Consider the following 13,451-nt stretch of genomic DNA (forward strand, 5'->3'; position numbering starts at 1 on the left):
GTACTAAAAATAAGAATGGCCTTTTAGTCCATGGGCCATACGAGAGGTCGATCTCCAAAAGGTGGCAAAGGTTACCATGCATTTTTGAAAAGCTCTATATCTGTAGATTATATTTTGGTATGATATAAACCCTTTCTGAGACACAGCTAAATTGGTGTCATCAGCTGCCAAAGTCGGTGTCCCATTAACTTACATTACAGGGAAACTTACAGGGAAAGAAATAAAAAAAATGTATCTACTTTAAGTAGCATATGAGGGGTCAAACCAGGTTTTTTCTCAAGATTCTGAATCCATTGCAAGCATGTGTTTTGCACGACAAACATTCCTTGGACTAAAAACGGCCCCACAAAACTATGGTTTAGTGATGAAAAGTGATGAGTCGTCACTTTTCACAGTTTTGTGGGGGCCGTTTTTAGCCCAAGGAATGTTTTTCGTCCAAAACACATGCTTGCAATTGGATTCAGAATCATGAAAACCCCCTTGTTTGACCCCTCATATGCTACTTAAAGCAGATTCATTTCTTGCACTTCAACAGCAATTTAGCTGTGTCTCAGAAAGGGTCATCATACCAGAATATAATCTACAGTTATAGACCTTCAAAAACAGGGACATGCTGGGCCCCTGATTCAGCCCGGGAAAAAGAGTTGGAGAGGCCCTCATTGCGCGCTATAGAGAGAGATCTCTCTATAGCGCTGCTGCTACTCAAAGATTAGCCTTGACAAGTGACAAGCCAGTGGGACAATTACATGAGTTATATTTCGTCGTTGTCGGGTGGAAACCTTTTATGTCCAAAACCATTTTAAAAATGATTTAAACTTGTGAAAACAGCCGATCTACAAGCACACAACGCCTCGCACCGTGAGACGTTGTGTGCTTGTAAATCTGCTGTCTTCACTACTTTTGTGCAATGGCCTTGTATGATGAAGCATGGCTTTGCTTTGCGAAAAAAATTATAAATTTGAAACTTGGAGATACGAGATTTCTGCCCGACAGTGACGATTTACTTTGTTGGCCGCCCAGCCCCCCAAATGGAACGAAGGCCGACATTTAATTTATTTTCTTTTCCTAATGGCCGGCCTGGACCCGCCGGGAATGAACCGGCCGTTCGGGAGTTGTCCCGCTTTTCCCAATGGCCAGCACGTCCCTGTTCAAAAATGCATAGTAACCTTTGCCACCTTTCGGAGAGTGACATCTCATATGGCCCATGGACTAAGTGAATGGAGTTGCTGAAATTGAAACTGTTCTCAAATTGAAACTGTTCTCAAATTGAAACTGTTCTCAAACTGAAACTTTCCTCAAATCGAAAGTGATGTCCTCATATTGAAACAAATACAGTACTAAAAAGAATGCATAAAATTGTCTTCTTAACAACAGGGAAAAAGTGACTTCAGGTCTTAATGATGATACTGGCACAGATGCATCTGAACTCTTGGACATGTCCGTGTACAGACATGATGACATCAGACAACAGCACGTTCGAGCCCCGTCCGGGAGGCCTTATCTAATCTACTGTTGACACACATCGATCTGCGTGTGTATGATCACAGCTCCTCACCACGTGTGTGTGGTAAGATTACTAATTGACACATATTGGCAGAAGGGTTCAAATATCGGATGTTGAATAAGGTGATGATGATGACTGGGAGTGGAGAAAGTCCCGCTCCAAAGACGTTAAAGAATTATCTTCATTGTTATCTTCATTGTTATGGTCCCACTGGGGAAATTCTGTTCCAGCTTCCAGCATGGGGGGTTAAGGCAGTGGTTCTCAACCTTTTCAGGCCGCGACCCCAAACTAATCATATTAATCATATTTCAACTGGGGACCCCCCCCACCCTAACGAGCATTAAGAGTTGAGGAATTACATTTTGTATAACACGGTTCTATTGTGAAAATAGGGTTAGGGTTAGATCTACATGCTCACAACAACGCGAGGCGTTGTGAGCAATGTAGATCGGCAATTGTCACAATTTCTGCATCTAATATTTGACAATTTGTCCAATGTTTGATGTGTCATTTTAGAGGTATTAAAAAGTCCTTAAATTGTCACTTTAGAAATGTGCAGATACCCTCTATAGACATTATGTTGGTGTGTTTACTGTTGAGTTAAAAACAATGTTGTACATTAAGTTAATCATCTGGGGACCCCCCCAAAATAATTTGGGGACCCCCCTGGGGGTCCCCGACCCACACGTTGAGAAGCACTGGGTTAAGGGACTGCAAATGTGTGAGGGGTGTGTGTTTGTATACAAGTGTGTGTGTGTGTGTGTGTGTGTGTGTGTGTGTGTGCGTGTGTGCGTGTGTGTGTGTGTGTGTGTGTGTGTGTGTGTGTGTGTGTGTGTGTGCACGCGCGTGTGTGTGTGTTTGTGTGTGTTTTTATAATTATACATAATTATACATGTACTGTATGTGCATTTCCTTATACGTACATGTCATGTGTGTGTGTGTATGTGAGAGCATGTATGGTAAATATTATGGGAAAATTACAAGTGTATGTTTGTATCCATAAGCCTCTGGCAATGTGTGGGACCCTCACTGTAACACACAGATGAGTATTCAGACTGCTGTTGGTGTACCTCAGGATGTATGTCTACTGTAGGCTTCATGGTATGTGTGCTCAGCTAAAAAGGGAACGTATACGTACGTACATTAGCCCTCTCACGCTTAGCAAATACAGAAGTAAATGGCTTAAACTTCAGCCACAGAAAGCCATAAAGCTAGCACACAGACTCCAGAAACCTGCTTGAAAAGAGTTACTGTTTTCTCCATATCATACACAAGGAACTGGCCAATCTTTGCATATTTTACATTTATCCCTATAAACGGTATCACATATAAAGTCCCAAAATAGTGACTTTGAAGAATACTAAATTATCATCACAGAATATGGTGGCCATGTTCAATTGGAGCCGCATTAGCCCAAACTTTTAAATGGAATAAAAGGTCATGTGTGTGCACATAGAAAATTATTTGACTTCACATATTGGGGAACAGTCAATCAAGGGCAAATCACATCCCTTTTAAGTTGGGCAGCAAACCACCCATCTCAAGCAATTTATAGTGGCTAACATAAGGGAGCAATATTGGAATATAATCAACATAAGAACAATTTGTAGAAAGGAATGCAATAACATCCATTCAACAAATAAATACCGGTAAATAAATATACAATAAAATAATAATATCAACATCAACCACAACAACAAAAAGAAGTCTGTCAATATTAATATTTGGTGGACAATAAATCATAAAAGATAGGCCTATTCCATTTAAAAAATTGAATTTCCATTGTTCCTGTGCACATTATTATATTCCATAGTCTGGAGGGGAGCTGTACTGTGATTGGCTTGTAGCCATTTTTTAATCTTTATTCAAAAGTCATGACATACAAGACAATACAAAGGACAGCAAGGACTGACTGACGTTCTACTATGAGTTGCTGAACACATAAATGCGTGTTCAGACAGCAACTCAAATGATTGTTTCTTAAATTAGGAAAAAAGAAAAAAATGTAATATTATGATTCTGCGTGTATATATGGATGTATTCTAAAAATGAAGTCTAGCAAACATTGTTGGTTCTAGGATACATTTTCGAAATCTCACAAAAATAATAATAAAAAAAGCCAACTGTCAAACATAGTTTTATTTATTTATTTTGCATTATATTACCCCCACTGGGGGTCGTTCCCCTGACAACCACATTCTATCCAATCACGGCGCCACACGGTCCCTCCAGGCTATGGGATGCCCGTGCAGATTTAAATCCCCTGGCTGGAGAGGCGGGTGGGAGTGAGAGTGGGGCGTGGTGAAGTGTGGGGTGAATGGCTGGTTGAAAAAAGGGGCGGGGAACACATACTGCTAAATTACTACATCCCCCCGGCACTCACACTCACACTCTGGCACAATCACACTCAGTTTTCAAATTGATCCTACTAGACCGTTAAAGATCCGTGTGAAACTAAAAGTGACGATTTTCGTGAACAAGAAGACCTTTATATATATAATTTTTTTTTACCTCGATTGAAGACAAACGCGGCTGTTGTTGTTGTTATTATTATGGCCAAAGGCGAAGGAGCCGAGCAATATTCTAACACGAGTTTATTGACTAAACCGGCGGTGAGCTCCGATGGCATCAAACTGGCTGGGAAGGTAAGTTCATTCATTCATTGTCTCTATAACGATAATGATGCTCTTTAGAGGGTGGCTTTATTGTAAGGCAAATCAAATAAACAGCAGCTTTCAAAAGATATTAATCACGATTCATCATATAATAGGCTAAAATGTGTGTGTGTGAATGAATGAATGAATGAACGCGGGCGAGCTGGCATTTATTGTGGGCGACTCGGCGACACGCGTCGCTCCTGAGATGAATTCATAAACCAACCGACACCCGCGCCTTTCTTTGTTTAAAGGAAATTAAACCCAACTGGCCAATTAATCAGAACATTAAAGAGCACGGCAGCACGCCCATCCCTGCCCTTCCATATACTGTATCACTAGTATCAACTATATGATTGAATTGCCCAGGCTTAGACTATAATTATTGACACATATATCCAATATTGTGTGACTTTGAACAGCAATTTAGCTTTTTGTTTGTGTTTTTTTGAATATATTTGTATATACAGGCCTATATTTTGTGTTATTGGTTTTTGATCACTGTATGATTGGTGTGGAGATAGCCAGTCATCATTGCTGCCAATTATAGGCTAGGCTTGTCTTGTCTTTAGTTTAGGCTGTGCTTGAGCAGCAGCTGCAGCAGTAGTCAGCCACCAGAAAGCCTACGTGTCCTTCAGCCATGTAGTGAGGTGGTTCCCCATGTAAATAATCATCATCATATCTCATCTGGGTTTTTGTGAAATTGGCTTTTTGAGGTTTCATTGTAAAAACATCTCTCCATCTCAGTCTGGAGTAATCTAATCAGTCCAATGTATTCTCATTCAAAGCATTTAAAGCATTTACTCCAATGTATTCTCATTCAAAGCGTTTAAAGCATTTACTATCTTTAATTCCACCCCAATAAAGTAATTTCTAATATCAGAGGACAACATAGTGCTACCTACTGTATATAGCCTATCTGCCTATGCATGTCATTTGTTTATTAGTTTTTAGTGCCCTGTGTACAAAAAGCTCCCTGTGTCTGACTCTGAAAAGGAGCATCTTAGTTTTGGAAGTGGACAAGCAACAGTGTCCAATGTGTGCTGCTCCACCTCCTCTACCATTGAAGACATGTCTTAGTCCTAGATGTAAAGAACGTGTATTTTGAGCTTATAGCATTAAGGAACAGTGTTGACACGTCTTAGGTGACTCATTCATGACACATGTTCCCACATGGCATGGTCACACAATCTTGACCTGCCATGGTTGCATCATGAGTGACACTTGATGCTACACATTGAGATTTTAGAAGTAGAAATAGGAGAGCCATTTATTTATGGATTAATTTCAAATTCGCTTTGCACTCCTATTTTAGCTTTAGGTTAGATACACCTATTTATTCCCAACTGCTTTAGATAAGTCTGTATTGGGGAATAATAATTATGCATGATTGGGATCAAGTTTATATACATTTGTAATGTAAAGCAATTTTCACATAATGAACTCTGAACAATGTCCAGAGAATGAGGTTGAGACGTTGTACGGATTTAAGATTCTGTTGCGTCGAATACGCTAGGCTCTTGTGTATTGTTTCTGCAATTTGAAACTTTCACTGTTGTGACGAGTTGTCGAGTTCCCACAGCGGTCAGAGGGCTTCTGTCACCGAAACAGAAAGGCAGTGTTTATCAACAAGACGTAAGACATAAATCAGGAGGTTCATTCACATGTGGTCACAACTTAGGGTGTTTTCATGCTCAGCCAATCTGAGGAAAGGTGGTGTCAAATTATGTCTCTAGCCCACTGTGCCTAGAGTAGGTGTTCTCGACCTTCACAGGAATGTCAATATGCAACTAGCTGACAAGGGCATCATACAGTGTAGGATACAATACTTTAGGGCTCAGTTATCTATCATAAGTTTGAATGGTCACATGGCAACAGTGGTTCTCAACCTGTGGGTCGGTACCACAGATGATTAACTTAATGTGCAACATTGTTTTCTCTCTCAACAGTAAACAAACCAACATAAAGTTTAAGTGTATAGAGGGTATCTGCACATTTCTAAAGTGACAATCTAAGGACTTTTTAATACCTCCAAAATGACAAATTAAACATCGGCCAAATTGTCATATATTAGAGGCAGAAATTGTGAAAATAGCACATCTACATGCTCACAACGCCTCGCGCGCTGCGAGGCGTTGTGAGCATGTAGATCTGCTATTTTCACAATAGAACCGTGTTCTACAAAATAATGTAATGCCTCAACTCTTAGTGCTCGTCGGGGGGGGTCTGTGGGTTTGTGGCCTGACGAGGTTGAGAGCCACTGACACGATGGCAGCCCACCTTTCTCAGAGACGTGGATTTACAGTTGCCAGTCTGTCATTCAACATGCATTCTATTGGCGTTGGTTCACAGTCAGCATGGGCATCAACACAGCCAGGTCCTTTGATTGGACCAGGGGTGAGGGTGTGTTTACATGGCCCTGGACTGGCCGGTAGCCACAGGGCCAGTGGTTTGGACTTCTGGTTTACCCTGGCTGGCGTCCCTCTTGGACGGTGGTTGAGCCAGTTAAACTAAGAGCCAAGCTGCTGTCATCCTGGCCTCAGAAGGGTGCTGCGTATCCCTGGTGAGAGACCAGGGACGTGCTGGCTATTGGGAAAAGCGGGACAACTCCCGAATGGCCGGTTCATTCCCGGCCGGTCCAGGCCGGCCATTAGGAAAAAAATGTCCTTCGTTCCATTTTGGGGGCTGGGCGGCCGACAAAGTAAATCGTCACTGTCGGGCAGAAACCTTGTATTTCCAAGTTTCAAATTTGTACATTTTTTTGCAAAGCAAAGCCCTGCTTCATCATACAAGGCTGTCGCACAAAACTAGTGAAAACAGCAGATCTACAAGCACACAACGCCTCGCAGTGCGAGGCGTTGTGTGCTTGTAGATCGGCTGTTTTCACTAGTTTAAATCATTTTTAAAATGATAAATACAAAACAAACGGTGGTTTCCACCCGACAACGACGAAATATAACTCATGTAATTGGCCCACTGGCTTGTCACTTGTCATGATCTGAAATGGCAAATCTTTGAGTAGCAGCAGCAGCGCTATAGAGAGAGATCTCTCTCTATAGCGTGCAATGAGGGCCTCTGCAACTCTTTTTCCCGGGCTGAATTGGGGGCCCAGCACGTCTCTGTGAGAGACAGTGCACCCTCTCCCATCCAGGGATGGGACGATATGTGATATTATCGTATATCGTGATTAAAAAAACACTCAGGATGATCGTATCGTGGGGAGATTTAATTTATCGTGATGTCGTCCTCCATCATGCGCTGGGATCAATTCACCTTTTATTTGCTGAGTTGCATATCCGGTACCACTTAAACCCTCTATAATTGGTAAAAGGTACTTATAATATACGTACTCGATACACTTTTTTTCACTCTATCAAATGTCTTTGCGAAAAAATAGCCCATCTATAAGCTCACAACGCATCACGTTGTGACACGTTGTGAGCTTGTAGATCTGCTATTTTTTGGCAAATGTTCCGCCCCAGGATAATGGATTTTGATTATCGTGATAATATTGTAAATCGTGATATGACATTTTCATATCGTCCCATCCCTAGAGAGGACAGCCTCTCCCATCCCGGGATCTATTGAGGATTTATTTGTTTTGTCTGTGTGTGTGTTGTAACTTAGGCTTTGCACAAATGGTCCAGAGAGATTTGGCAGTACTGTTGCAAAACGTCTCATCTTAGGAAAGAAAATTAGAGTCGCAGTGGAGTGCCAACTAGACTACTCAGTCGCTGGTTCCAAGGATTTAAGTCATATTGTGTTGTGCATGAAGGACATCAAAAGAAGAAAAAAAAAGCGGACTTGGAAATGCTGAAGTGTGAAATGATTGTTTGAAGAAGAGGGGAAGTGGTTTTGAATAGCAAAACTACTGAAGTGGAATAAGGATAGCAACCCTGAAACAATCAGGGACAAATGATTAGATTATGCACACCAATTAGAGCTTGTTTTGGATGAGCCTGCTGCAACAGTCAACTGTGCTGCTTAAGCTACTCCACGGATCATTATAACAAGTCTCTGCTAAAGTCTAAGCCTAAAAATGCCTCTAAACCGCTATAAATACTTGCGGCATTTCAAACATTCCATATTAACCTACATTTGGATAAAGCTGCCTTATGACTCCCAAGTCAAGCCCATTTATTAGGCATCTATAGGTAATTATACAAGCTAAGTAGTCTCATAAAGTATAATGTCCAGCTTTTTAGCTGTGGCCTTGCAGTTACTAAACCACTCGGTTTGGTCCGTTAGTCTTGGCTGTCAAAGTTTTCAAGCACAAGTACTAACCGAGGGCTGGTCGCAGCTCATCACAGACTATGTGCTTGTTTGAGCCTTATTAATTAACCCTTTTTGATTCTTTCTCAGCACGAGACGAGGAACAGATTGTCGATCTGCAACAAGCTGTGCTATGCCATCGGTGGAGCGCCTTACCAGATCACCGGCTGTGCCCTGGGCTTCTTCCTACAGATCTACCTCCTGGATGTGGCTCAGGTGAGTCGCTATCCTCCAAACACTCGTGCACCTCTGTAGCAATAACCTTCCGTGTCGGTTCTTTCAAAATGGGAACCTGGATTTTAGATATCAAGGACTGCATTTATCTAGCCTAGTTACAGCTAGACATCATCCCCACACATGTTAAAACAAGGAGGGGATGTAATGTTTCGGCGAGCGACAAAGGTGTCTATAACAAAATAAAACTTTAGCTCATTTGCTCTTAAGGCCCTCTCTCTATAGAGGGTATGCGCGTGACATCATCATCATCATACCTGGAAGTTATGTGGGAAGACTGGGAACACATACTGAGTGGCAAAATGACTACTTTCAGGCCTTGACAGCCCATACATCCAAACAGAAAAGTCTTATCTGATTGCTATAAACCAGTGGTTCTCAAAGTGGATTCCAGGGACTCTGTGGGTTCCTTTATGGGGGTCTAAATTGACCCATACAAGTCTGTAACTCTGACAGTGTACAAATGGAACCAAATGAACCCGTTATCATTTGGTTCCATTTGTACACTGTCAGGGTTAAGGGGAGACCTTGAAATGTCAAAGTTTGAGAAACACTGCACAAAAACAACGTTAAATTAATTTTGCCACTCACTTTGCCACTCGATTTTCCATTCACTTTATGCATGCGCATGCCCTCTATATTGGCAACATACTGTGCACATTACTGTCCTGCCGTGCTTCAGTATGTGTGGAACGTATGGCATTCGGATGGGCACAAGGGCGGACGTGGATCCTTTTGCCTCCCCACATGCACACTGTAGCGCTTCCATACAATGGGGCCATTGTCGTTGAATAAAACGATGAGGCAGAACAGGTTCCCTTTTTATTGTGTCGCTCATTAACTCCATGACAGCGCTCGACTGATGACTGTAACACCCAACAGGCTTACAGGAGCTTATACTGAAATTCTGCAGGGACGGGAGGCGGGTATGGTGGGGTGGGGTGGGAGGGGGTCTATTTAGTAGGACGATTTGGTGGGTCTGCCTTTAATGGGCTTTGACGCTGATCCGGCGGGCCGTTGTAAAGTTGACGGCTTCCCAGGGGTTGGCTTTGTCTGAGCGCTCAGATCGGTGATTAAGAGTCAATTGGGGGACACAGCGTGGAGCGCAGCGTACAGTGCAGAGGTCTCGCGCTCATGGCTGCACAGTGCTTTCACTGGCTCTGTTCGTCACAGTGGGCAGAGGACATGCAGAACACGGAGCAGCTCTACCGCTGAGGGCCACAGCTGCTGCTGGACTTGGCTTGACTCTCGCATTTGACTTTCCAAGACTGTCCCTAGTCTCCCTACAGATTGTGCGAATTGGATATTGCATATCGTCGTTGTCGGGTGGAAACCCTCTATGTCCAAAACTGTTCGTTTTTATCATAAAAAAAATTAACTAAACTAGTGAAAACAGCCGTTCTACAAGCACACAACGCCTCGCACCGTTGCTTGTAGATCTGCTGTTTTCACTACTTTTGTGCGACGGCCTTGTATGATGAAGCAGGGCTTTGCTTTGCAAAAAAATGTACAAATTTGAAACTTGGGGAGATACGAGGTTTCTGCCCGACAGTGACAATATATACGTAACATTCTGAATTTGACCAAAATACAGAATTATAAATTGGCCCAATATTAAGGCATGGCTTTGAGCTTGGCTTTGAGCTTTCCAAATATAGGTTGTGGAAGGTATGCAAGCATGAGTTCTTTTTAAATTGGATGTCATGTCAGGAGTAGCTAGTTGTTTTATATAGCAACAGGTATGACTGGTTTTGTTTCAGGAATTTTCTTAATAAGGAAATTGTTTGTACTGCCATGTACAGTAGTTATGACAATATATTACTCAGAGAAACCATCAGAACAATATCGGCCACTAATTTTTAAGGAGTGCCAGACAAAAAAAAATCAATGAAAATAAGCAGACAAGTGGTAAATGGATAACACACACACATATATATTGCACTTTATCTAATCTTTTCGGCTACTTAAACGCGCTTTACAATGTTCACGTTCACCCATTCACGTGACAAATGCACACACACAGTTATAGATTAATGTTACGTTCACACACTGACGGCTGAGGCAATCACGTAAGGCACCACACTCCTCGGGAAACGAACCGGGAACCTTCCGGCTCCCAGATGGACGCTGTAACTCCTGAACCACTGCCGTCTGGGTGCTGGGAGGAAACGGGAAACGTAGAAAGATGATTCTCACTAAAATACGCAACTTTTCGTTTGCCAACGGGTCTGAGCTGCATGTTTCTATTCTGCATCTAGCCTTAAGCAAGACTTCCGAGTGAACATTTTGAACGCAAATATTTTCTTCTGGAGGTCCCTGGAACAAGATATTTTGAGATAGGGGGTCCACGGCCAAATACATATTATTTGGGGGTCCGTAAACCACTGATATTGACCGATTTTACAATTGTCTTCCAAATCCTAACAGTTTTCGTATGTTGCTATATCAGTGGTTCTCAGATGTTGTCATGTCAAGGACCCCCAAAATGAGATATATTTGGCCGCGGACCCCCATCTCAAAATATTTTGTTCCAGGGACCCCCAAAAGCAAAGATTAGAGTTAAAAATGTTCACACCAAATGTGGGTCTATTCTGCATCTAGCTTAAGTCCCAAGACCAGTTGGGAAACCCGCACACGCCTAAAATACCATGTTCTTTCCATCTTCTCCTATCACAGTTGGACCCCTTCTATGCTTCCATCATCCTGTTCGTGGGCCGAGCGTGGGACGCAATAACGGATCCCACAGTCGGCTTCCTGGTCTCCCGCACGCCGTGGACGCGGTTCGGACGCATGCTGCCCTGGTAGGTACACAGCAAACCCCCAGCTGGGTGCCCTATCACAGTGGTTCTCAACCTTTTCAAAATAATCATATTTTAACTGGGGACCCCCTCACCCTGACGAGCACTAAGAGTTGTGGCATTACATTTTGTATAACACGGTTCTGTTGTGCATGTAATGGCTATTTTCACAATTTCTGCCATTTTTTTTAGAGGTATCAAAAAGTCCTTGAATTGTCACTTTAGAAATGTGCAGATACCCATGTTGGTTTGTTTACTGTTGAGTGAGAAAACAATGTTGCACATCAAGTTATATCATCTGGGGACCCACAGGTTGAGAACCACTAGCCCTATCACAGGGGTTCACAGACCGTGTGAATGTTTTGGCGTACATTTTTGTATTGTAGTAATTTCTAGTGTTCTAGAATAACCCGAAATGAATCAGAGCTCGATAGATAAACATGCTTGCCACCGCAGTCCTTCCTGCTACGGCAGAAAACCTTTCCACGTAGCGTCTACAACGTCTGCTGCATAGACGCGTCGCCATGGGAACCAAAGAGTTCAGTAAAAGGTGTGGGAACCCGTCACCGACGGCTGTTTGCTTAACGTTTTTGACTGCTACGGCGATCGCGCCATAGCAGCTGTACTTCCGCCTAGCGGAGCCCTCCTGAAAACCGTCCCAAGCTTAAAGTCCCTACCTACTTTCTCATGTCCCGGACCCCGAGAATATGCTTTGGTTTAAATGAAATCTTGAATTGGCATATTACTCACTGTATGTCAGTTATACATTTTAGTGAATAAGGTTGAAATGGCACTGCTTTGAAAAGCATAATGAGGAAAGATGTGTCTCTAGGAATGCCCAGTGTAGGCTACTCTAGGAATGCCCAGTATTCTCTCTTCCTCTGTTGATCCCGGCGGGGGGCTGCATATGGTTGAGCCTGATGAGTCAGAGAGCTCATTATGGGGTGTTCTTCTCAGCTGATGTGCAAGTGTCCACTGGCGGTGTGGGGGTGGGGGCTCGTGCCATGATGACTGCATCTGAAATTCCAACGTCAGCCCATGATAGGTTACTAGAGTTCATGCTGCTGCATCATCTATTATCACGCCACTTCCTCGTTGCCCACATATTATTCATTACACTCGAGCTTACGCTCTATCTTCCTCATTTAACCTCTCTCTCTCTCTCTCTCTCTCTCTCTTTCTTTCTCTCTCACATACACTCTCTCTCACACTCACACCATAAAAGCCTTTACTGCAGCTCTGCAAACCATAAAATATCCTAATGAAAATATGCTTTCCGTACGCTGGTTCCAAGATTTAACACTAAAACCTGGATGTGAGCAAAATCCCTTTACAATTGCCTATTTGTGCGTCTTAGGTTTTTTTTAATATAGAAAAACCATGCATGAGCGGTTGGAGGTCTTGCACATTCCCACAGTATGGCCTCTTGACACAGCGCTGATAAATATAACCCCAGCCTGTTAGAAGCTCTAGTTTTCACACCACAGCGCTTTTATGCACTCGTTTTCTTTTTTATGATTATTTTGCAACGGAGTGTGACTTTCTCTGAATATGAGAAGACGCTATTTTGAATAGACTAAAATCAGTGGTTCTCAAAGTGGATTCCAGGGACTCTGTCTGTGGGTTCCTTTAGGGGTCTAAATTGACCCATATATAGAGGTTTGTAACTCTTGACTGTGTACAAATGGAACCTAATTTGGTTCCATTTGTACACTGTCAGAGTTATGGGAAGACCTTGAAATTTGAAAGTTTGAGAAACACCGGACTAAATATATGAAAAGGATAACCCTCGTTGTTTGGCCTGCCCTGCCTGGATAATGACTTCATGCATAATGGTTGGGTTTAACACACACTAAATGTATGAAAAGATAACCCTCATTGTTTGGCCTGGATAATTACTGAATGTATAATGGTTAGGGTTGATCTTATTTGACCTTTTCTTTTCTTTTCTAAACGTAGTCAGTTCAGTTTGAGCCCTTTCTACGAAAC

The 13,451-nt window shown here is 42.6% G+C and overlaps 1 protein-coding gene across 1 annotated transcript in view; it reads left to right on the forward strand.

Annotated features, from left to right (window-relative positions):
* Positions 1 to 3,910: 3,910 nt before the first annotated feature.
* LOC308292103 (sodium-dependent lysophosphatidylcholine symporter 1-B-like) overlaps positions 3,911 to 13,451 on the forward strand; it is a 37,484-nt gene continuing 27,943 nt past the window's right edge. The window contains exons 1-3 of the mRNA XM_080734347.1: positions 3,911 to 4,149; positions 8,521 to 8,646; positions 11,341 to 11,465. Coding sequence (XP_080590473.1) covers positions 4,057 to 4,149; positions 8,521 to 8,646; positions 11,341 to 11,465 — 344 coding nt within the window. The 5' untranslated portion in view covers positions 3,911 to 4,056. The remainder of the gene's footprint in view (positions 4,150 to 8,520; positions 8,647 to 11,340; positions 11,466 to 13,451) is intronic.

This window comes from Nannobrachium achirus (genome assembly GCF_963921795.1).
Source record: "Nannobrachium achirus genome assembly, chromosome: 10".
Taxonomy (NCBI): domain Eukaryota; kingdom Metazoa; phylum Chordata; class Actinopteri; order Myctophiformes; family Myctophidae; genus Nannobrachium; species Nannobrachium achirus.